The 27,155-nt window shown below is 37.4% G+C and overlaps 1 protein-coding gene across 5 annotated transcripts in view; it reads left to right on the forward strand.

Annotated features, from left to right (window-relative positions):
- The window catches only part of LOC126298466 (rho GTPase-activating protein 100F-like), a 737,196-nt gene that overhangs the window by 490,691 nt on the left and 219,350 nt on the right, over nt 1-27,155 (forward strand). For 4 of the 5 annotated variants that reach the window (XM_049989795.1, XM_049989799.1, XM_049989796.1 and 1 more), the window contains 4 exons: nt 19,804-19,986; nt 20,111-20,390; nt 21,853-22,021; nt 26,650-26,926. In XM_049989795.1, the coding sequence (XP_049845752.1) occupies nt 19,804-19,986; nt 20,111-20,390; nt 21,853-22,021; nt 26,650-26,926 (909 nt within the window). Of the gene's footprint in view, nt 1-15,332; nt 15,556-19,803; nt 19,987-20,110; nt 20,391-21,852; nt 22,022-26,649; nt 26,927-27,155 lie in introns of all 5 variants that reach the window. The other variant, XM_049989798.1, reaches the window with a different exon arrangement.

Genomic DNA, 27,155 nt, shown 5'->3' on the forward strand with positions numbered 1-27,155 from the left:
CTGCTGCAAGGGAAACTTACTATAAGCATCAACCACCAGCAATCATTCCATGTTCCAATATGGTCTTGTAAAATCTGTGTTTAACCTTTTCCATGGCCCTGTTGGACATGGACACTAAAAAACCATTGTGGTGAACTGGAATCATGTTCCGTACAGGCTGTGCGGTGGGAGGTCATCCATTGAATTTGGGCATCCATGTACATCCATGCACAATGGCAGTGAGATAGCTGCTTGGTGCATACTACTTCCCAATGACCCAGATGCAACAAATTCAACATTTCGCATTGAGGGACCACAGATGTGCTTTGTCATTCACAGTATGAAAGATAAGGACACTCAGATACACATAAAGCACATACCGATGCACAAAGTAATGGTATGCCATGGGGTGGTGGACTTCTTTTAAGCTGTGACACCATCCATTGTGAACAGATAGCAATACAACTCAAAGAGCGGGTTCTGAGGCAGATTCCTGTGCAATACACTGATAGTGTACTGGATACCCATGAAGGGTGTTAAGACCCTGTGAATCAGTCTGGAAGCAGAATCTCCAGATTAATGAAACAAAAAGTCCGTACCAATTGGTAACCATAAAAACAAGTCAGCATTTCAATGCTAAGCTGCAGGCCTGTACAACAATTTATGCCACTAGTGTGACAACAACAGGACCCAAGTTGTAATTTTGGTGCTGTCTGTGTCTGGACAGGCTTGGACAGGCTGAAGAAACCCGTCAGTGGCCTGTGCTCGGTGATGATATAAAAATGTTACCCACACAAATTTAGTGACCATATAAATAATGGTGAGTGCCTCTTTTTCCAGATGACTGTAGTTACACTGTACCTTGCGAAAAATTTTGGAAATGAAACCAATAAACTTGTCAGAGGAACCAGTCCTGTGGGAGAACATCAAACCAGACCCATTGGAGACACATCAGCTGCTAAGAAAATGGGCTTGTCTGGGTTGAAGTGGACCAAACAACAATCACTGCAGAGAACATCCATAAGTTGTTGAGATGCGTCCTGACAATCTTTTGACTCCAGAAAGAGAACACCTTTCTGGTGCAGTTGATGCAGTGAACCCGTAATTTGTGTTGTGGAATAAACTTGTTGTAATAAGTAAGTTTTCCCATGATGGCTGGTAACTCCTTAATGTTATGGGACTCTGTAAAATCCCTGAGTCCTAATGAGTGTGACTGTGCTGGATGTATGCCCTGTGCATTAATTACATGATCCAGATATTCAATTTCTGCACAGAAAAACATGCTTTTCACTTAACTTCACTCCAAGCCTGCTTCAGAAAGAACATGAAATAAAAACTATAAGTTGGCTAAATATTTCATTGACATGCAGATGGACACTAAAACATGTAAATAGTTTGCACATGGAGGATCCTTTGCTGTTAACTTGAACCCTTGTTCTGTATTTCTAGAGACAAAATAAGAAACAAGTGTTCAATGGGGCAATGAAATGTTGCTTTTTAAATAATTAATAAAATATGCCCCAAACATTTAATTAATGCTAAAAGACATTAAAAATTGTGAGAGCTAATGCACTGCTGAATGGGAGGCACTGGAACTATAGCCTTAAATTGCCTGATGGTTCTTTTAACTACAAGGGGGGTGGGGATATATGCACAGAATTACTGAAACCATTTCAAAAGCACCACTGTCTTGCCATAGTCTCAATTCTTGAACACACTTATCACAATTAGCAGAGGAGATAGGCCATCCATGTTGAAAATGTGGTTGCACATTTCCTTTTAAAGTTATGTCCAGCTCAAAATCTTTAACTTTTCCAAGATCTTCTTGAAATAGGTTGCTTCATTTTGCACACAAATTATTAACACAATCTTGAGGGACATTAACATTGATTTGAACCACAGTGTCCTGAATGTCCATGTCAGATAAGTCTACTGAGTCCACACCAAAAATGTTTGGGCTGTCCCACGAACACAAGACATGAAGTAACATAGATTTACTAACATTAAAAAATGTTTCAGGCATGCCGCATGCACCCATTACTGAAATATGGTGCCCATTCTATGCTGACAGAGTGGCATTAGTGGGCTATCAAACAATTGTCAAGTGTTTCTGTTCAGCAACATTACAGAAGCACTTTACCTAATTGTAGTTTCACAGAATGCTGTGCCATATGCAAATGTACATATAGCTTATTTCTCTGCCATTTGATCACTTGTGAACATTTCTGTTTGTTTGGATGGTGAGCCACTGATGGGGCCCTAGCACTACCTCAGCTGATACTGTATTACTTGTACTGAAATACATTGTGAACTAGAGTCTGGCTGCCACCTATCACAGCAGTTTTGCAAATACGCTGTTTGAATATGGCTGCACTTGCCACAGGAAAATAATTTTGACCCCTTGCATAGGCACTGTTTACTGCCATGTGCTGTTTAGTACTGCAGGCACAGTTTCCTGGTATTAGACAACAAAGTGGCACATGTACTGTGTAACTGACTTTTTTAACACTTGGCTTTGTCTGCTGCTTGCCTTCTGACTGATTAGAGAACTGAGTGTGTTGTGCACTTTGAATTACAGAAATGGCCAGAGTCTCTAAATCTTACCTCTGACACACACAACTATAATGTCTGAGACACAATGATAGAAAGCATAGTTTATAAATTAGAATTTGGTGTCTTCAAAATAGCAGCACATATGTGTTCATCTGATACATTTTAGGTAACTGCATCACAGAGCACAATGTCACTGTAGGATGCTCCACATGAACACTTACATTTGCAATATCTGATATGCCTTCTCAGTTTTGTGATTCGCTATTTGTTTGTCTAACCAAGCTGCTTCCTAAGCCTCAAAAACAACTGATACATGCATCTGAGCAACCAAGTGCTCATATAACTTCCAAATTCATAAGCAATATCCTCCAGATGAGAGCCCACACACTTAAAACACTTTGGCCCTCACATTAGAAATGAAATAAAATTTTCACTTGATACCTGTCATGTCATAGGCAGAGAAGTTTGCTTCAAGTTGAGCATCATATTTAGCCCAGGTCCTCTTGCTGGCAGTGAAATTCTCAGAATTTGTGTGCAACTGTAGTTTGTTGAGGTGCATTTGCTGTTGCAAGTACTTGCATCAGTTGAATGACACTCTGTACGAGTTGTTGAAACTATTGCCCCTGCATTGGACCACTTTTAGCAGAGAAAGTTCTTGTGGTGATAAAGACATGATAATACACAGAAAAAATGACTAATGATATCACCCTTGATAGTGGAACAACTCAGCACCGTAAGTTCCAAAGTCTGATTGCCAATGTTGTGTCACTGCTCAGAGGTAGAAATGGGCAATCCTAAAACAGTAAATAATGGTGACACAATCTTAGCTGAATACATTCATTCTGTAAGACACTAAGCTTGCAAGGGCTTAGAAGCCCCTGAGTCGGTTGTCACATTGATATACTATACAAATGATGGAGTGCCCAAGTCATTGGTTAATGTTCAGTTATATGCAGAGTCCTACTGCTTGGAATAATAATAATAATAATGGCGTGTGAGGAGGGGCTCCTGTCGGGTAGACCACTCACCTGGTGCAAGTCTTTCGATTTGATGCCACTTAGGCGACTTGCACGTCGATGTGGATGAAATGATGATGATTAAGACAACACAACATCCACTCCCAGGGCAGAGAAAATCTCCAACCCAGCTGGGAATTGAACCTGGGCCCTTAGGATTGACAGTCTGTCATGCTGACCACTCAGCTACTGGGGCCAGACACTGCTTGGAATGGGTAGACTGTACTGAGCCCACTTAGCTTGTTGACATCTCTGTAGTACACTCAATAAGCTCCACAGTAATAACACTTCAGGTCAAATACAGACTGGCTGCAGACAAAAATAAATACTTGCCGGCAGCAGTAGCATGCTGAAGCTTCTTCTAACGCAAGGAATTAGGCTGTCTCACAGTTGGTCACTCCTGCAGACAGCAACTATCTTCCTAGTGGTGTCAGTGGTGGTGCCAATTGTGAGTCTTGCACTTTGATATATTAATGACAGCACAGGGGCCAAATGATGATAATATATATAAAACTTGCCTTGCCCATGTAGTGTTACACAGCATGAGGAGGGTCATTTGCAATAGTGGCTAAAATGTTGGTACATTTTACAACATGGTGTGGTCTACAACCTGTAGAAAATTTACGGAAAAAATGTATATGAAGTGCCTCATCTGTTTTTCACATTGTAGCTTTTTGTACTGTTGACAATTTCGTTTTTCATGAACTCTTAGCCTATCAGGCTATTGACTCTTTAAGATGTTGACCACATCATGTATGGTTTTGTATCAATAAAAATTCTGACCTTTTTCAGTGTATTGGGTGTGTTGGTATGTTGACTAACTTTGCACATAGGCTGCGTATTTTTTTGTTTTAGATATAGCACTTAACATCTGTAAAGGTACAATATTACCTAATTATACATGGCCCAGTCCCGTTAATATGACCACTGCCTACATTCAGTCTCAATGTGCAATAACCGCTCACAGACAGCTTTAGCAGTGGAGGGTATATGATGCATGTCGGGGAGGGGGGGATGCAGAAAGCAGTGCAGTCACTGCAATGCTGAAATGGAGTGATTTATCTACCATCAAAAAGGGCATGATCATTGGCTTTTGAGCCAACGTGGTAGCATTACCAAAATGGCTAAGTTTGTAAACTGTTTGCATGCTGCCATGGCTAAGGTATACCGTGCATAATAATAATAATAATAATAATTTTATTGTCATTCAGCTGATTACAGCAATAGACAAAGTCAAGGGTATATATTTGTACATAAACTACTATATTGATGTAAATTGGTTTACATAAAATAGGTACACGTTAGAATACAGTATTTTCATCTTCAAAGAATTCATCAATGGTGTAAAACGGATTGTTCACTAGTAGCTTGTATAATTTAGCTTTAAAGATATTTATAGGCAGTTCTTTAAAGTCAGCACTTAGTTCATTAAACATCCTTAGTCCAAGAACTAGGTAAGAGTTATGCGATTTTGATAATCTATGATATGCTAAGTCTACAGATGTTCTGTTTCTAGTATTATGGCTATGAATATCACTTCTCAACACAAAATTAGACACATTGTTTCTAATGTACATTAAAATATTGTAGATGAATAAGTTTACTACTGTAAGACAGTGCAATTTAATAAACAGAGGTTTCAATGATCTGTTTTATCAGAATCCGTTATTATTCTTATTACATTCTTTTGTAAAAGTATAATGTCATTTACATGACAGCTACTACCCCACAGTAAAATTCCATGAGAGATGATACTTTGGAAGAAGGCAAAATCTGCTGATCTCACATAGTCATTGGGAACATGTCTTTTTAAATTTCTAGTTAGATAAATAACTCTTGAAAGCCTAGCCAATATATTTTTAATGTGTGGTTCCCACGTCAATTTACTGTCAATAGTAACACCTAAAAATTTAACAGTTCCCAATTCCTGGTAGTTAGGAATCTCTTTGAGGCTAATTAAAGTCTCTGGGTTTTGTTTTCATTTAGCAAGAAGCCATTAGCTTTGAACCATAATGAGGACTGAGCAAGGGTATTTTCGGTCAGTGTTTTCAGTGTACCTAGATCAGAGCATTTATGTAGAAAAGTTGTGTCATCAGCATACAATATTGTATGAGAATTTATGAATAAGGGCAGGTCATACTGTTAGTATAAACAGTAAAGGTCCAAGCACCGACCCTTGAGGCACTCTGTACATAACATTAACCAAATTTGATTTCTCCCTACCAATGCACACAACTTGTTGACGGTTCTCTAGAAAATATCTGAACATATTTATATTGTTGTCATCAAAACCATAGTAAACTAGCTTATTCAGCACAGTGTCATGCCCTACACAGTCAAAGGCTCTGCTCAGGTCACAAAATGTAGCCTGGGCATAGTCCCTAGCCTCGAACACATCTAGGAATAATGTTACGAGGGAGTGCATTGCATCCATTGTGGATTTACCTTTCCTAAATCCAAACTGTTTATCACTAATTATATTTAGTTTACCCAAGTAGGCACTAACTTGCTCATACATAATCGTTTCTAAATTTTTTGAAAAATCTGGGGTTATGGATATAGGTCTGTAACTAGCAGGACAGTTCCTTTCCCCTTTTTTGTGTATGGGCACAACTCTAGAAATTTTTAGTATGTCGGGGAACTAACTTTCAACTAGGCATTTGTTAACACAAAAAGTTAAAGGATAAATCACACAATCAATAACATCTGTCAACAAATTACATGGCAAATTTAATTTTTTGGTCTACTGACTGGTTTGATACGGCCCGCCATGAATTCCTTTCCTGTGCTAACCTCTTCATCTCAGAGTAGCACTTGCAACCTACATCCTCAATTATTTGCTTGACGTATTCCAATCTCTGTCTTCCTCTACAGTGTTTGCCCTCTACAGCTCCCTCTAGTACCATGGAAGTCATTCCCTCATGTCTTAGCAGATGTCCTATCATCCTGTCCTTTCTCCTTATCAGTGTTTTCCACATATTCCTTTCCTCTCCGATTCTGCGTAGAACCTCCTCATTCCTTACCTTATCAGTAAACCTAATTTTCAACATTCGTCTATAGCACCACATCTCAAATGCTTCGATTGTCTTCTGTTCCAGTTTTCCCACAGTCCATGTTTCACTACCATACAATGCTGTACTCCAGACGTACATCCTCAGAAATTTCTCCCTCAAATTAAGGCCGGTATTTGATATTAGTAGACTTCTCTTGGCCAGAAATACCTTTTTTGCCATAGCAAGTCTGCTTTTGATGTCCTCCTTGCTCCGTCCGTCATTGGTTATTTTACTGCCTAGGTAGCAGAATTCCTTAACTTCATTGACTTCATGACCATCAATCCTGATGTTAAGTTTCTCACTGTTCTCATTTCTACTACTTCTCATTACCTTCGTCTTTCTCCGATTTTTTTCTCAAACCATACTGTGTACTCATTAGACTGTTCATTCCGCTCAGCAGATCATTTAATTCTTCTTCACTTTCACTCAGGATAGCAATGTCATCAGCGAATCGTATCATTGATATCCTTTCACCTTGTATTTTAATTCCACTCCTAAACCTTTCTTTTCTTTCCATCATTGCTTCCTCGATGTACAGATTGAAGAGTAGGGGCAAAAGGCTACAGCCTTGTCTTACACCCTTCTTAATACGAGCACTTCGTTCTTGATCATCCACTCTTATTATTCCCTCTTGGTTGTTGTACATATTGTATATGACCCGTCTCTCCCTATAGCTTACCCCTACTTTTTTCAGAATCTGGAACAGCTTGCACCATTTTATATTGTCGAACGCTTTTTCCAGGTCGACAAATCCTATGAACGTGTCTTGATTTTTCTTCAGCCTTGCTTCCATTATTACCCGTAATGTCAGAATTGCCTCTCTCATGCCTTTAGTTTTCCTAAAGCCAAACTGATCGTCACCTAGCACATTATCAATTTTCTTTTCCATTCTTCTGTATATTATTCTTGTAAGCAGCTTCGATGCTGCATGAGCTGTTAAGCTGATTGTGCGATAATTCTCGCACTTGTCAGCTCTTTCCATCTTCGGCATTGTGTGGATGATGCTTTTCCGAAAGTCAGATGGTATGTCGCCAGACTCATATATTCTACACACCAACTTGAATAGTCGTTTTGTTGCCACTTCCCCTAATGATTTTAGAAATTCTGATGGAATGTTATCTATCCCTTCTGCCTTATTTGACCGTAAGTCCTCCAAAGCTCTTTTAAATTCTGATTCTAATACTGGATCCTCAGTCTCTTCTAAATCGACTCCTGTTTCTTCTTCTATCACATCAGACGAATCTTCACCCTCATAGAGGCTTTCAATGTATTCTTTCCACCTATCTGCTCTCTCCTCTGCATTTAACAGTGGAATTCCTGTTGCACTCTTAATGTTACCACCGTTGCTTTTGATGCCACCAAAGGTTGTTTTGACTTTCCTGTATGCTGAGTCTGTCCTTCCAACAATCATATCTTTTTCGATGTTTTCACATTTTTCCTGCAGCCATTTCGTCTTAGTTTCCCTGCACTTCCTATTTATTTCATTCCTCAGCGACTTGTATTTCTGTATTCCTGATTTTCCCGGAACATGTTTGTACTTCCTCCTTTCATCAATCAACTGCAGTATTTCTTCTGTTATCCATGGTTTCTTCACAGCTACCTTCTTTGTACCTATGTTTTCCTTCCCAACTTCTGTGATGGCCCTTTTTAGAGATGTCCATTCCTCTTCAACTGTGCTGCCTACTGCGCTATTCCTTATTGCTGTATCTATAGCATTAGAGAACTTCAAACGTAACTTGTCATTCCTTAGAACTTCTGTATCCCACTTCCTTGCGTATTGATTCTTCCTGACTAATTTCTTGAACTTCAGCCTACTCTTCATCACTACTATATTGTGATCTGAGTCTATATCTGCTCCTGGGTACGCCTTACAATCCAGTATCTGATTTCGGAATCTCTGTCTGACCATGATGTAATCTAATTTAATCTTCCCGTATCTCCCGGCCTTATCCAAGTATACCTCCTCCTCTTGTGATTCTTGAACAGGGTATTCGCTATTACTAGCTGAAACTTGTTACAGAACTCAATTAGTCTTTCTCCTCTTTCATTCCTTGTCCCAAGCCCATATTCTCCTGTAACCTTTTCTTCTACTCCTTTCCCTACAACTGCATTCCAGTCGCCCATGACTATTAGATTTTCGTCCCCCTTTACATACTGCATTACCCTTTCAATATCCTCATACACTTTCTCTATCTGTTCATCTTCAGCTTGCGACGTCGGCATGTATACCTGAACTATCGTTGTCGGTGTTGGTCTGCTGTCGATTCTGATTAGAACAACCCAGTCACTGAACTGTTCACAGTAACACACCCTCTGCCCTACCTTCCTATTCATAACGAATCCTACACCTGTTATACCATTTTCTGCTGCTGTTATTACCCGATACTCATCTGACCAGAAATCCTTGTGTTCCTTCCACTTCACTTCACTGACCCCTACTATATCTAGATTGAGCCTTTGCATTTCCCTTTTCAGATTTTCTAGTTTCCCTACCACGTTCAAGCTTCTGACATTCCACACCCCGACTCGTAGAACGTTATCCTTTCGTTTATTATTCAATCTTTTTCTCATGGCATATCATAGTAATCAACACTAACTGAAGGTTTGAAATTTTTCACTATTTTTAGGATATTATTTGGGCTCACTTCTGTGAAAGTGAAGGTGCTTGGGGGAAGCTTTTCAAAGCAGTTGTCCATAATACTAAGTGCATTTTCAGGTGGTTTGATTATTGAACTACTAATTTCTTCAATTGACTGAATGCAATATTTATTAAATTCTTCTGGGGTAATGACAATTTCCTCTTTGTGTTTAGTGTGTGCAATGGAGCTTATTACACTCCAGGCCTTCTTGCATTTATAGTTAGATTCTTCAATGTTTACTATGTTATGCAGTTTCTTTGCTTCATTTATTGCCTTCATATACTTTCATTTAGCTTTAGCATACAGGTCTTTATACAGTTCTGATTTACTCGTTTTATACAGATTAGAATACAGCATAACAGTATTTTTCAGTTGCCCTAACTGTGGAGTATACCATTCCTTCGTTTTCATTTTCTTGTAATTACTACTAATATTCACTGTACATTTTTTCAGAGGGATGTTATTTTCAAATATATTTAAAAAGACGGAGAAAAACTTTGTGAATACAATATCGGCTGAACAGAGTTGAAGCCTAATTAAACATGTGTCCCAACTGAAATAAGTGAGGGCATGTCTAAACCTATACATCCTCTCTCTGCTCACTGGTCTAGTAATCACAGTTTTAGATTTTGGTTTGGTGCAGTCTGAAGTTACGTTATTAACACTAAGATATACTGCATCATGGTCTGAGAAAGGGAAACTAATTACATCAGTGAACGTACAAGTTCTCTTAATATTTGTAAATATATTGTCTAGCCAGGATGAGCCTCTTGTAGGTTTGCAGTTAACATAGTACAGGTTAAATTGTCGAAGCACATTTTTGAGCTCTGTCACGGTTTTTCTGTCCTGCAGGACATCAAAACCTGAATTGATATCCCCTCCAGTGACAACATTGTATTTTTTCCATAGCAAAATGGCACTACCGAAAACTGTGGTGCACCAAAGGCCACGCATGATAGGTGGCATTTTCATATGAATGATGTTTTATGCTCCATCAGACAGATGGTCGTTGCTGTGTGTGGGGTGAAATGTCTGAAAGCAAATACCCTGCAACATTCGTCAGAAGGATCCAGGTTGTAGGAGGGAGTGACATGGTCTGGGGAATGTTTCTGTGGCATTCCCTGGTTGATCTCATAATTCTTGAAGGTACAATGGATCAACACATGTATACACACATCCTTGGGAATCATGTCCATCCCTACATGCAGTTTCTTTTTCCTTGAAACAATGGGATCTACCAGCAGGACAATGGAACAGGTCACACAGCTCGCAGTGCACATGAGTGGTTCGAAGAGCACCAGGATGAGTCTACTTTAATAATACATGGCAAATATGTCACAGATCTTCCTGCAAAAATAATGCATGAAGAGACTGGAATTGTAAAAGAAAAAAAGAAAAGAGTGTTGTTTAATCTGGGCACTTAAAGGCGCTTTTATAATGAGAAAGCTGAGGGACTTGAAGTACTAAATTGTTGTAGCATCTTCCCTGATCACTAGATTTAGCATCTTCTGATTTCCAGTTATCCCACGTCCAAAGAAATTTGTGACAGGAAAAAAATTGAATTGAATGTATAGGTTACAGCAGATCTAACTGAATGTCTCAGATTTTCATGTAAGGAACAGAATTTACTAGCTCAATAAATGACATGCATTGACCTGAAAAGGGGCTATATAAAAAAAAGTGCATTTTTTTTACATTAAAATATAGTTTTTCATTGCCAGGCCAAGAATTTTTCATGTTGCCATAATACATTACATTCTGTATGGCCAGCATGAAATATGTAAGTATGGTTTATACAAGAATGGTGTCCTCTTAACAGGAATGAATATACACTGATGCACTTGACAGTAAGCTATTCAAGTGATAATGTTCATCCAGTACAGATCGTGACAGTTCCTGTTATCAAAATATTGAACATTTTTAGTAATTTTCCTTGTCTGGAAAGCTCAGTTCAACTTGCCATTAAAATCAAGACTCTTTAAGCTGTTTGTAAACAGATTCATTAATCACAGATAAAAATTAACACATCTGAAGGCGTGATGTAGAAACTCCCTGTTTTTATTTGGGTGTAGATGGAGGGTAGTAAAGTCAATGATTCAAATCAGCATTCTGTGGACAGTTAGTAACCATGCCTGAGTACATAATAGATGTATCTCACTTTCTGAAAGAGTGGTTTGTAGTTTTGAGCATAATACTGAAATACTAAATGCTATGACAGTGCAAGGAACACAATTCAAGCAATTCACCGATTCTGAGAGTGTTTTCATTGTGAACTTCCAGGACATTGGATGGTCCTTCAGGAAAACTGCCCAGCATGTTAACATTGATAATCAAAGATACATTCACATACATGTCATATTGCGGCAGCAGCTTATAGAATCATACTGTTGCTTCAGATGCACAGCCGTTGCTGACCATATAGTGAACACATCACAAAGTAGGACAAATGTTGCGCCAAGAGTGTCATCTAAGACCATTAGAAACTGACTGTTGAATGGTGACTAACATATATGTAAGTGAGTCATATCAGCAGTGGGTCACAGAATTACTAAGTCTCACTAACCATTATCAGCAGAGACATGAAATAGTGTATTGTGAAATGTCATATGCAGATATCATGACAAGGGAAATGTTCCAGTTTGCTCCAGGCAAAATTGTACAAAAGGAAGTACAAAGAATCCCTGACCATTTGTCAGAGGAGGAGTCAAATACATGAACTCATTTGAAGTGCCCCATGATGCTGACATCACACACACTAAAAAGGCCGTTCAGTGTATCCTACTGCTTACAAGTTTTGATTTAGTTGATATCACCATAAATTTAGGATAGATATCAGGAACCTTTAAGATACTCAGTCTGATCAGAAACCTCCTAGTGTTAAAGGTGGAAGGTGAGGACAGGTCATTGTGAGACACTTTTGTCTGGCTCCTCATCTGATATTTGTGTGATATGTGTAGCTGAGCTAGTGCCAGCAAGTAAACCATCCTGCCTGTATGAATAGGACATTGGCTGAATGGGGTCTCTTTCCAAATAGTAACTGAAAATAAAATAAAAATTTCCAAGAGTACACTATATGTTTCCCAGAAGCGGTGGACATTGGTAACAATGTAGGAAGTAGGAAGATTTAATTAAATTTGTGATATACACTTTAGAGTTATAAAAATTTTAAAAATATGCATAGGAAGAGAGACTGGAATGAAATTTTACAAAACTACGGCTATACGTACTCCAGGATATGAAAGTGAGGAATAGTTCCTGAAAAAAGAAGAAGTTTAAAGACAGTAAAAATAGGTTGCTGTAAAGAACAATAGGGTATACAAGAAAAAGAAAAAATGTAGCATATAAATGAGGACAGAAAGATGTATAAAAAAACTAAAGGAGATTGCATAAAACACTACAGAACAAAATGGATAAATCATTCAGATAAAATTAACCACAGTTGCTTTCCCAAAAAGATATGTGCTTACCATATAATTGGATGATGATCATTGGCACATCCAAGGAAAATATGAAAATTCATCATTATGACTAAAAAGTTGAACTGTAACAGATTAAACAGCCCAATATTTGAAGGAAGAAGGAGTACTCCTTAGGAAAAAGAGAAGACCAATGTTTAATACCCTACTGGAATAGAGATCATTGGAAATTATACAGTAGTGCAACTCGATAAAGATGTGAGAAATTAACTTTTGTCTTATTTAGGGATATTTCTGAAAATATAAATTTATATGGCCTGATGTGGCTTTGAACTTCACTCCTCTAAAATGCTATTTCAGCATTACCTTAGACATCAACTTAATTTTTTTGAATATATGATTAGAGTATCCTAGGATCCTCTATTTCTCACATCACACTCTATAACTGAAGTCTTTGGAACAATCTACAGTCACAAACTAACATTTTCTTCTGTGTACTTTCTTGTCAGGTGACGCCTAGATGTCATGTTTGCTTGTCACTTCATTCTTCTAGATATTGAGGTGTGATTTAACTTACTGGCATGTTTTTGTTTTAATTTTTATTCACAAAGGTCGATAGCATTGTGTTCAAGTATAACAAGTTGCGTTAAGTGACTTCTTTATTCCTTTATTTCCTTTATTTCCTATATTTCATATATTGTAATTGAGTATAATGTTTAACAGACTTACAATGACTTTTGAATTATTGAACTGTCTTGTGTGGGATGTCCAATGCTTCCTTGGTTGGACTGTTGTTTTATAGTAATGATTCTCCAGAGATAAGTCCATACTGAAAACTGTGACAGATGTTTAAAGTCTGCAAGAAACTGTCTGATCTCGTAAAGATAACCTCTTAGTATGTGTTGACCTACATATTATTTTACACATTGTACTTTTGCTATTGAATACTCTGCTAACTAAGCTGGCACCATTAATGACAGGCTTAAACATATTTCCCATCAAAAGTTGGAGATGATTAATCCTGCAATCCAGAGCAGTGTTACATCTTATTCTAAGTAATTAATAAGGAAATAAATGGAAAGAGGGGTACCAACATTAATGTAATTTGAGAGAGTTATACAAAAATTAATATATCTGAGATCGTTTTGTGGTTTTAGGAAATACTTTGACATAATTTATTGTAAATTGTGAAATTTTACTGGCGAAGTTGAAATGATTTACTATTTTTGGCAAGGGTATACTGGAACAGATTTGTTTTCTTCAATTATGAACATCAGTATCAGTGAATGCGGAAACAGTTGGAATACCAATTTTAAGAAAAAGCAGTTACCCACCACCTTAGAATAACTAGCTAATAACTGAATATTTTCCTCTGTGTTTCTAAATGTTTTACTGCTGATTGAACATAAAGCTACATTGGGATTAAAATAAAATTTAAATGCAGATAAATGAGAAAAATAAAAAAATGGAAGAGTTATAAGCTTTACAAAATGTACTATGTTCTCTAACACACATATCATACTATGTTATTAAAAATATATAAGAATTACTGTATTTATGATAGATATAATATATTGAGGAAGATTTAATTTTGCTGATATAGGTGATGTAGACACTTGACTTAATAGAACCACTAATCAGCTGCCACATATTGTAACAAAATCTTATTTATAGATTATTTATTACAATCCTATATTTAATTATTCTGTCTGCACTAATATTTAGAATTAGGATTCTCTGAAAATGTAATTTTGAATGACATTTGCATGGTAATGGCATGACATACTTATTTTGGAACTGAAAGCACATATTATGCATGATTTGCTTCAGCTTTACACAGCTTTACAGCTAGTGTGGTAATGTATGCGATTTTCAACAAGTCTCCATCATTATCACCTGTAGCACCCACTTCCAAATATTTATTGTTCTACCAGCTAGGGTCACACACAGCATCACAGAATAACAATATGTTATATATTTATATATGTGTGTGTGGAATTCATGTTTGATGCAAGTGATTCTGTGTTGCTTAGTCCAATACTGTTTCCACTTACTCCCAAAAAATGGTTAGAAATTTCTGAAATGAACTATGAAGCATCTGCATATTCATTGATGTTTGAATAACAAACCGTTCATTGTGACAGTACTAAAAGTTAACTCTGCTAGCTGACCACACAAATGACACATATTGAAATTATTCACCGAACTGCTAGTATTCAACACAGATATGAAACAGCAGCTTACAGAGCAGCTGTTGTGCACAAAATACAAGATTCACTCACTTATGCTAAGTGCACATGAAGTGTCTCAGCTTAACTGCAGCAAATTCTTTCACTTTTATTGGCAGTTCTTTTCCATACAACAGTTTTCATTGCTTGTGGCTTTTTAAAATACTGTCCTATGACTGGTGTCAGAAACAGAACTCCTCCAAGCTCTTAAATGGCAGATCATTTAAGCTTTGATATAATGAATCATATTATGGCAGCCTGTATCTGAAGCCACAACATTTTATAGGCTGTGAAAACTAAACTGAAGCATATGTGATGTACCTACCCAGGATAACACACTTATGAAAACTTAATTCATGAGTTTTCTGTGGAAAGGTCAGTATTGTACACGAGCTGATAACTATTTGGGAAGGTCTGCTACATGGCGGGTATTTTTTTTATTTGCTAGATTAGTTTTCGGGAGCTACATTGTGGGCGGATCATATGAACTGAGGATGCTGCCTGCACCACCTAAGAGCCACAGACACCAAAATGGTCCACTAGAATCCTCCAGTGATGACTGCAAGAACCTACTCTGTCAGAGCAACCTTACACCAGCCGCAAGAACCTTCTCAGTCGGTGACACACACCCATAGTCCTCTACATACACGGGTTATTGTTTTGTTTTATAGGTAAGAGCTTGCAGGATTGCTTTTATTTTTTTAAATGTGCATGATTCTTATAGTCCCTCCTGTACCAGGATATTTTTCAGCCAGTTGCGAAGTTGGTTACTTTATTTCTCACACTTCACCCAGTATTTGGTTTGTTAGGTATAGATAAGTCACTGCTAAAAGTATTGTTAATTAGGTCAATAGCAAATGGGTTTCATTTCAAGAATCTTCATTGTGTATAAAACTAATTTTTTGGTCAGAATTTGTAAAGTTATGTCAATAACACAGAAACATGTGAAGCGAAATTTTCAGTTGTATACATTACCATTATGTCTACTTTCAAAAGATAAGGCACTCAAAAACTAAAATAAGAGTGATACATACTGCAAATGATTAGATCTTTAGTTTTTCTCACCAAACAAGATGTAAATCTTGGTGTGAATGACACAGCCTTATGTGCTTTTGGAGCTGGAGAAAAAAGGGGCACAGAGTAGATACCCCGGATGTGAAGGAAAAAAGGAAAAAATGTAGGAAACAGGACTGAGGTCGAGATAGACCAGCAGGTGCATGGGGAAAGGAAATCCAGAAAGAGGAGGTTGTCACTTCTTTCTGAGCGATGAGATTCTCGCTCCCTTTCCATCTGTAACCAAAATATAACAAGTCTCTCTTGACATGGCTTCTGGCACATACTCTTCCTTCCTTCCCAACCTCTTCATTTCTCTTCTTAGCCCTATTTTCCTTCATGCTCTAAAAATAGAAACCTATTGTTCTGAAGCGTTAAGATTTCATTTTCCCCATGAATGTCTGTTTAGCCATGCCTATATTTGCGTCCTGTTTGGTGAGTAGTTCTATCCTATAACTCATTTTCAAAATTATTGAGTTTCATACCAAATTTATTTGTCATTGAGTGAAAATTGGTGACTTGTCACCAACATATAATTTTAATTATGTGTTCTAAGAACAAGATCATTTGGAAAGTTACAAGATTGAGCTTGAGGAATTACAAAAAATTGATGGAAATAAGTAACAAATTTGTAAAAGTGTCTCAGGAATAGGTGACAGTATTTGCATCTGATCCTGCCATAATCATGGAAGGCAGAGAAATTAGAGAAAATAAAAAAGTAATCTGGGTCATGGTGTACCTTTATTTGTATTCCGCTATTTTGAATAATGCCAATGTAGCCTTTGCTATAAATTATTGTTCACATTTTATACAAGAGTACTACAACAAAGTTATTTGAGGCACCTTACAGAAATCTCAGTCAGCTGGGCAGTATGATGTCAATTTGTGTAGTGTAAAACTTTGTTTGCTGTTGAAAATCTGTTTGTTATATATGTTCAAAAAGAGATTAATTTTTATATCACATGTAATGTAAGTGGTGATGTCATTGGACCATTATTTGTGTCTGAGTGAACAGTAGTGTTACAAAAATGTTCTTTTTGTATAAAAAAATCTACTCTTACCATACGCTTGAAGGAAATGTGTCCATAAATAAAAAATGCACAACCCAGATTACTAAACATTTATAGTTTTCTGTATATAACATATGAGCCTTTAACAATACTGTCATTTTCCTTGTTAATCACAGATTTTACATTTGGAATTTGTGGTCAAGAATTTCTAATAAATCTGTCTAAGAATTTGGTTGCTGTGCAAAAATGTCAGGCAAAAATCTCTATCACTACATCAGTTTCTGTCATTTCAGAACTAGATTCCTTGGCATTGCAAACTGGAATGCATGGCAGATCAAACTGGCATTCTTGAGAGGCCATAATAGGTATTCAAAGCCCTTACAAAGTTGTTAGTGTCATTTTGACCATAGCTGTCTCACATTATGAAGTGTGTAGTTATACACAAACTATGATTGTGTGAAAGGAATTATTATTTGAGGAGATAAGATTCATGAACATCAGTGGAGTTTTTACAAATAAACACAGTATAAAATTGTCAATTGTCTAGGTGGATGAGCTGGGGTTGCACAAGCCAAAGACTGCCACTCTCATCATCCTCTGGAAAAGTATCAAGATCACATCCATGTTGTTTCTAATTAGTTGAAAGTAGGAAGTGGTCAGCCCCTCTTCATGTTGTGGGTGAATGGTTGGCTGAGTAGAGGGATGAAGAGATATTAGGTTACACCCAAGTCCCACCTCATGTTTTATGTTGATGTCTCTCAGTTGTGCATGGTTACAACATATTGTGATGAGTGACAAGTCCCAAACAGAGCTCAGCTTGTACCTACTGTCTCTACTCATGAGGCCATTACTAGTCCTAATTTGAATGGCTTCATTTATTATATTGCCCTACAATCCACATGTCTGCACAGCATTCCTGTCTGTTTGAAATGGAACAAACAGTATTTGTACAAGGTGTGTTAAATGATTGCAGATTATCTTTTTGTCCTAGGCAAACATAACGCATACTCCCAGCAGTGCTGCAGAACAGATCATTTTTACTGCCTATCATAAGGCTACTTGCAGTTGCATTGAGTGCAGTAGATGCAGTTCACTGTGTTGGTTGGAAGATAGCATTGATGTATTCTTCCTTGTTAATTAGGGCCAAAGCTCTGTGTATCAGAGTTCTCAAAAGAGTCCTCGATAAATCTGGATGGTGGCAGCTGGATGTATGTACATAGAGATGCAATTGAGTCTTTTCCCTGTATACAGTATGCCATCTATCTTCTTCCAAACCAAATTCTTAAGGACTGCTTGACAGATGTTTTCCTCTACTTTCATGGTAAATTTCATTTCATGGTGAAATTTATTGAGGACATCACTACCATGTGGCTCCTTTGAATGTTAGAATAATCTCTTAATATTTCTGTCAGTACAATGGAATATGAGATGGAAAGACAAACTTGCTACCATTTGAACTGTAGGTTTGTTTGGTTTCTATGAAAAAATATTGTTTTATTTCAATTTTCTAGAGCAGTGCCACAATCAATGGTCTTTCTGGGTGTTTTTCTGTAGAAAACAAGTGTATGAAATCAAAATTATTATGAACTCAAAATTAACATTTACCTCACACTGCAATAAAATAGTGTTGCTTTTATCTTAACTTATACAACAGGAAATAAAAACTGAAGAGCAACTGTTGCACTCATAGATCATTTGGAATGTGTTTGGCGAACTTCCTGTAATGCAATAAAAAATTAAAATTTGTATTGTTAATAAGCATAGTCTGTTCTGAAATTTTCCCATAATACAGATAATTGTCAGTTTGTTACAAATATGAAAAAATATATGCCTGTGATTCACTTCACTGAATAAAATGTGCAAATATAACACACAGAGTACTCAAAGTCAGTTATTTTCACAGAATGCTCTTGTTTTAGTTCATACTGAGTTATTTTCAACCGTACAGATCCAAGCAATAGGATTAAATTCAAGCAGCATATGTTTACAATTCTATTCACATACAGTTGTTGAAACAGTGTCATAGATTATGTCAAAGATCAGTTTAGTTAGTAGATTTGTTCATTTCACTCTATCTGATACTTTGTTCTTATGTTACATGTGCACATCTTGTGCACAGTATTTTCATTCCAGTAAATTTCTAATTGTAGCTTTACAGTAGTAACAGAAATATTGATTGACATTGAGTTTCACCTAGGAGTATGTAGAATGTAATGTGTGTGTAAAATTTTTCATCCATTCATTTACATTTATGTTAAATGTTTATGTTACATTTTCAGTTATTTGTGTACTCTTTTGTGATTCAAATCAAACCCTGCTGAAGAGTTAGGTTGTGTTATTTTCATAACATTAAAAAAACCGCCATGTTCCATTATTTGGGTATTTACACTGCATTTTTTTTATATAGATATAGATATGGTATTTGAGATGCTTCCACCTACTTAATGACATGTTTGAATAGTAGTTTCTAACATACTGTCATAAAGATAGCTTACTTTTATGTTCATTACTGCCATTTTGTTTTAGTAGTTGCATCAGAATTCTTGTAGCCCACTTCATTGTGACCATTAATTTTTTTTCTTTTGCAGCTTATTAATGAGTACTATTTAAGTATATTATGCTTATACCACCACAGAGTGCATGATGTATTGTGGAGTATGTACGCAAATAATTTCAACAGCTATTTTATGGCTGTCATTTGATAGCTGACTAGTATTGAAAGAATTGTCTGAAAATGAAAAGACTATTAATTGTTATATGGTAAATAAATAATAGTCTTCAGAGTTTTACTATGTTAAATTAAACTGATAGTATAGGTCATATCTGGTCATTAATTTACTGTTTTTCTGACACCAGGTCAGTGGTATATCAACAGAGATTTTTAGGCAAATTGAAACAGTAGAAAATGATCATGATGCAACAACTGCAGCAGCCTTGGAAGCTGTGGAAAGAAGAGGAGAGATGGTTGTACGTCTTCTCGACCCAAGGCATTTGGGAAGAGCAGCTGCAGAGGCGGCAAAGAAGTTCTTAGCTTTACAGGCAAGTATTAATATTAAACAATGGATATTAACAGCAAAATTATTTCTAGCACACAACATAAGAGCTGTATAATTTAACTATCAATTAAAGGTGTTTCCTAAAGAGAATAATTTGGTATTTTTAGGATGCCAAACACTTTGTCCACCTTGTGGAAATTGTGAAGCGCCCTGGTCAAACTCTGGGTTTGTACATCCGAGAGGGTAATGGGCTTGAACGTTCTGATGGAGTATTCATATCTCGAATTGCTCTTGAATCAGCTGTATACAACAGTGGATGCCTCAAAGTTGGTGATGAAATTCTAGCTGTCAACATGGTGGATGTGACTCGGATGAGTCTGGATGATGTAGTCATAATTATGTCGATACCTAGGCGGCTGGTGCTTGTGACAAGACAGAGAAAAGCAGGTGAGTTTAGAATTAGATAATGTAATATAATTCATATCAACATACAAGGCAATTCCAAAGAATTCCTGAGTTGGATATTTTCATATCTACTGTATATTACATTTCTCAGTATTGCAGATAACATAGTTCTACATGAATGTCATTGATTCTACCTTGTCACTGTTAGGTGGCATATAAAAATGTTGTTATCATAGAAATTCAATCACAGGATAAACAGAATAAAGGATGTTCAAGAAGCAGCAATGCTTGAGTGGTAATTAGTTTAAATCCACAATCTGATTAACAGTGGATCACATGATAACAGGTATGTTAAAGTCTACTGCAAGATAGCATACCAAAGACAAATATAACCTATATATGATAAAATTTCTCAGTTGACCAGTTGAGTGGTGGCCATCTTGTTGCAGTGTTTCAATGAGTTTTGTATCCATCATCTTCAGGAAAAATGTCAGAATGCTGTGTTCTGCATATCTGTATAGCCATTGGACCACTGATCTCTTCTGTGTGTGGGCCAATCACATGCCTCCAGGAAAGGGTGCCATGCCGGTGGTGGGGGAATGTTGCATGGTCCTGATGTGGGCATCAAGTTCTGGTGTTTGTCCTTTCCGTCCACAGATGCCACTTTCTTCAGAACAGATCATTTTGTCATATTTTCATAGTCGCAGACTCCCACACTGTGCTGAGTTGTAACCCGCTATCCTAGTTTATTAGGGTGTTGTGCAAATGTATTTCTACCACCTCTTTGACAACTGAGGCTCAGAACCCATTGACGCTGCATAGGTTCTTAATTTGTTCAAAATCAAAGGTATGTTCCTCGTTGAAGCTATGCTTTGCCACCGCAGACTTGTTCATTTACCCTAGTTGAATGTTTTTGATGTGTTGCATGCAGTGCTGTGAGATGCATCACTGTGTCTGTCTGATGTACTTGCTGCATCCTACATTCACACTCAATACTCTAAATGCCCAAGAAGATTTTATCATTGAAATATTCCGAGAAAGCCTGCAAACACATATAACCTATGAGCACTGTAAAATAATCAACAATGGCAAACATAGCCTTTGAATAACTGGAGAATGATTTGTTGTCTTGTAGAATGATAGCACACTGTTTTTCAAATTCTAATTTGTCCCTTTTCTCCTGAAGAAAGCAGATGTAGAAGTAACTTTTATAACATGTACATTTTCAGTCTCTTTGAAATGCTACTTAAGTATTGTATGCGCAGTAGTTTCATCACACAGTAAAAGTTTAATTTCAAATATAGTCCCTTATAGTGATGGACATTACTTGATACCAAAACATCCATATGTACTTTTAAACTCTGTTTCAAATGTTAGTACAGTTATTTAGTATACATTACAGAAAATATTGATTATATGCCATCAAAGAGACTTAAAAAACTTGCTTTTAATGTCTAGGTATTGGATATTCATATTAACATTACTTTCAACCATTGTTGTTCAGGAAAAGGTGGTGTGGTCTCACCACATCTGCAGCCCCGTTCAGAACATAAACCACCTCCTGTTGTAGTCATTAAGAAAGAGTTACGAGAAGATGATGAAATGGATGATGCTGATGATTCAAGCTCAAGAAGGCATGGTGGTGATGGCAGGGAAATGTTGCCATCTTCTAGGTACTTACATATGTATCTATATCTATACCTATACATGTTGTAGGGAAGTTCCTGTGGAACATATAATACTTTGAGTAAAATAGAAATACCGTTGGACAGTAGATAGCATGCTTAAGAAAACATTATACAACTGCAAATAACTTTTCACTGAGTGAATACTGTACTTACTTTTGTATGAGTCCATATTATTAATCGCAAATATATGTACAGGGGTGGCATAATAAGAATCCAAAGGCACTAGAGCAACAACCTACATAAAGTTTGTAGACAGCCATAACAGTATGTCCACACCACCCTCTTCTGAGGTAATAATATTCTTAGCGACTATAGTTTTACCCAAAATATGGTTTTGTAGGACAAAAAAGATAGCAACTAACCAAAGCAAGGAAGATTGCAAATTTCAGAAGGAATAAATCAATGAATGAATAAGTATAAGAATTGGAAACTACTCATATGGTGAAGACTGCAACATATAGTTTTGTGAATATGTTGTCCAAGAAATATTATCATCTGTCTGAAGTCCCAGAAACTTTAATTTTACCTCACTTGTTATTTAGACTGTCCCTTACTATTTTGCAAGAGCTTTTATTTGTGTTTCTTGTATGTGTAAATAGCTTTTTGTCCACGGTTTCACCTGTATACATGTATGTCACATATATTGTAAATAAATATGTCTGATTCTCTACTGGTTTACAACATACGATTCCAGAGATGGTCTTAAATTTATCTGTGGTATTTCCCCATGTGGTATGAGATTTGTTCCAAAAACACATGACAAGATTATTGGCTTGCTGCAGTGCTCAGGCTGAATGGTACAACTAAGACACAATTTGCACCTCATACTTTTAAAGCATTCAGAGTCAACTAATTACAAGAATGAAATACCGACAGATCATTTTAGAACATTTTTACATATTACCCCCTTCTGATCTCCATCTATGCCCTCATTCACTAACACAGGAGAATGGACACCATTGTTTTCCTACACTATTTCTTTATTTTTCAAAGTAATGAGCAATGTGTTTCAAATATATCCTAAAGTCTTCGTTCATGTGGCCATAGTGCCCATAGTTGCAGAATTATATAAGATGTTTCATTTACTGACCACATAGAGGAGGCATCAAGCAGCAGAAAGAAAAGACTGCTAAGCCTTTAGCTTTTGGACAAAATATTCCTTCTTCAGAAGCAATAAATATGCACACTCGTATAAGCATAAAATACACACATGGATAGTGACTATAGCCACTTGGGCCAAAGCAGCTGTGGACAGTTGTCATGTGTTTGGGAGTTGGGCTTGTGTGTGTTTTCTGCTTCTGAAGAAGGACTTTTTTCTTCAAAAGCTAAAGGTTTAGCAGTCTTATCATTGTGTCTGTCTGTGACTCAATGTGTCCTCTATGCTGTGAGCAGCAATCTATCCTTTTCATATTGTTGTTCTTCATCCTAAACATTCCATTGTTTTGTTTATAAAATACATATTTTTAGTAGTTGAAATGATAGATTTTAAATATTATATGTAATTTCTTACAGAGAGTAGTGTACAATTAAGTTTTTCATTCCCAGGCAATAGAAATGGCATGCCTTACAATGAGATTTTTCCGCTTTATAGACAGTTTAAAATTGTTTATCTCACACGTTTTATCTTCCTGAATATCCATTCAAAATTACCAAGTGTACTGGGCTCATTGTTGTGATCACAAGAATGTGCTTGCAGTATTTGTATGTTACTGTCACATGTGATGAACATTTTGGAGCTGGTTCAACTTGAAAGCTCCCCATGAAAAACAAGTGACTGTAGATCAATGAAACTTTGTAGAAACATATGTAAGGAAATGTGGAAGAGAAATAATGACTAAACAAATAAAAAAGCTCCCCAACAGCTTTTCCAACAACTCCATCTGCCATAGAATGGGATATGAATCCACAGCATATTGCAAATTGATCATGTGTTTAAAATTGCCACAAAGGCTTATGGTGCCATCAAGCTTTTGAATCACCACCAAAGGGTTGGCCCACTGACTCAATGAAGTAGACGAAATGACACCTTAACTTGCCAGTGTTGCAACTGAGCCTTTACCCTGTCACACATGGAGAAGGGGATGGTGCAGGGACAACAAAATTTCAGGACTCCCGATGGCTTAAGAGAAACATGTGCCTCGAAATTTTTCTGCCCAGCCTGAGGTATTCTCAAACAGTGGCTTGTAAGGAGTCCAAATCATGAAAAGAAATGGGTTGATACACTAAATGCACTTTGTCAACAATCTGTAAGTCAAAAACATAAAAGACAAAGTTTCCAAAGATATTTTGTGCAAATGGTAAATTGACCACTAGCAGTGTAAGTTGCCATTCCCCATTTTTGTAACACACAGAGATGGAGAATTTTCCTCACATGGGAATGCACTGTTTACTGTAAGGCACATCTTGATGGAGCAGCAATTGCAACTCTGGGTGACACATGTGGGGCATTGGAGGCAGCCCTAGAGTCCAGGGATAACACCGGGTTACCTGACAACTGACTTGTAGCTTGCTGACTGTCACAAACAGTTGCTGAACATCCTATCTGATGGCACACACATGGCCTCCATGTGTGCTCAGTCTTGACAAACATGCAGCAAATGAACAACTGACAATCGGGGCAGGACCAGTGGATCAGCCAGTGAGTGAAAGGTAAATGACACCAAGGTCCTAAATATCACCATGGGTAGGAATTATGGAGCTGCAAGTGTCATGAATTCACCAAGCTTGGCACGGGCAAAGGTGCACACTGCTGAGGTGCTGTTGCACCAGAGTCATCAATGGCAGCAACACATGGTGACTCATATGGATGTGAGGCCACTTCAGGTACCCCATGGGGCACCGGGCACTGTTGATCATGCCATTTTGCCACCTGTCAATTATCAGAAAGGATGTCCTGAGCTGCCGTCACAATCTCATGTGATTCCAAAACTTCAGCAACATTGGCTATATAATGGTCTGACAAGAACAATGCCCAAATCTGAATCTCAGGATCAAAAGCTAACCAGACAACAGTCACATTCCAAATTAGTGAGTCTGTATGAGAGGTATTTTGGACACTCAAAATTACATTTGCCTGAGAGGTCTTGCAAATTGGTGATTGAGGCTGCATGTGACTCTCCAGAGTTCTTGCAGCTCTGGTTAAACTGCAACCATGCTGGCTCCACATGGGTTTGGAGGCCAAAATACTGCATAAGCAACTGACACAGCTCATCAAAGGGAAGCTTCTCAGGTTCAATAGAGGGCTTCAAATTTTGGACAACTTCATATAAGCCTGTCCTTCTGGATGATAACAACTGGATTTGATGATACGCCTTACCTCTCACCTCTCTGTACACTCATGGAAACTGGAAAAGGTCATCAGGGGTATTGGGGGAAGAGAAGAAAAATGCACGGTGGGTGGGCGGCCACCTACTGGTGAAGCTAGGGGGTGAAGGGAGTCCACATTCTGAGTTATCAGTGGCTGAATCTGCTCCTGTTGCTGCTGCTGCTGCATCTTGTGTAGGTGCAACTGTTCCTGCCAGCACTGCATAAATGCCAGGACCATGATAAGACAAAGTGAAAAATGGAATTTAAAAACATTGAGTGTCACATGCATAATAACATCCTTAATTGGCTCTTTAGTACCTGCAGAAGGCATGACAACACCACTCCTCAACATGTTCAGCGTGCGTATTTCACAGGCCAATGACATGTTGGTAAAAGCCATGGAACAGAACCCCATGAGTGTAATGAACTCATCATGTGAACTGAACTACTGAAGCAAAGTGTCCAAACTCATCTTGATACACACATGGCAATATGTGTAGCATGCAGCTGTATGGGCACCTAAGGACTGACCACATGACAATTGCTGGAATGAAGTGACAGGCAAGGTCCACGGTGGTTTAATTCTGCAGGAGCTCTGGCCTGCTCCACTTACTGCAGCTCACAAGTAAACGCTTCTGTTAGTGGGTCTGCTCATATGACACAAGGCGAGTGCCCTCCATGCTGAACTACTTTGCTGACTACTTTGCTGTTCTACCAGTGCCAGCTCACCTGCCTCCACTGTGAAATCTGATGGTGGGGATACTAAACAATACATATCATACAAACAGACCAACTTGTAGTTTTCAACAATTCAGTTACGAATAATATCTGCAATGATGACAACCAGTTGTTTTTATTAATTTGAAGTGACTTATATTACCTCACTGATGACTATTTCATTTGAATATATTAAGTGAGCTCCAAGCAATATCTCTACTACACTTTTAGTTGTTTGTGAGCCATAAACATAAATTTAATCTTACTCTTGAAATGAGTATTTTATGTGTGTACCTGCTTGTGCTAGAACACCAAAAAATTATATTTGAACAGTTCTGATTCTGATGAATATCATCCATGTTACATTCAGTGAAACATTACTGCTGCTTCATTGGAGGAAAATTGCATTTTTAGCAGTTTTCCCATAGTTGAGTGGCAAAAGGCATCTAATATCACATGACGGTATTTACAGCAACAGAAGCCTTTTAATAGTGAGAAATATTGAAAACAGAAACAAAAATAATTTAAATTATGTTAGTCATACAGTAAGTAGAGCTATGTTTGTTACAGAACTATATCTTATCTTTCAGATCTCGTTTGGGACTTGGCTTAACAGGGTTGGACACAGCTCAAGATCTGGCACTCGAGAGCAATGGTGACACAGCAAATGGACTAGGGTTAGCAGATCTGTATTACAATTCACGGCCTGAGCATGCAACAGATCAAACTTCAGCAACTGCCTCTTGGCCATACCAGCCCCCACCACCACCTGTGATAACTGAACAACCCAAACCCTCTTCTATCCCTCAGCATTTTCAGCCATATGACAGGGGTTACCCAAAAACTTTGGAATCATTAGCAGAAAAGGTGAGTTTTATAATTTACCTCAGAATAGTAATACTTTTAAAAGAGACTGTCAACTTCACTTTTGACCATGCTAATTAATGCAGTTTATTCATTTGAGACTTTTCTCATCATCCCACATTTCTGTTGAAACAATGTAAAAGAAAGGTCTTTACAGTTGCTTTAAAGTCTTTATAATGTTCTTGGGTGTGTTGACTGACTTACAACAAAATTCACAGCATTTCAGTAGAAT

This window comes from Schistocerca gregaria, chromosome X (assembly GCF_023897955.1).
Source record: "Schistocerca gregaria isolate iqSchGreg1 chromosome X, iqSchGreg1.2, whole genome shotgun sequence".
Lineage (NCBI taxonomy): Eukaryota > Metazoa > Arthropoda > Insecta > Orthoptera > Acrididae > Schistocerca > Schistocerca gregaria.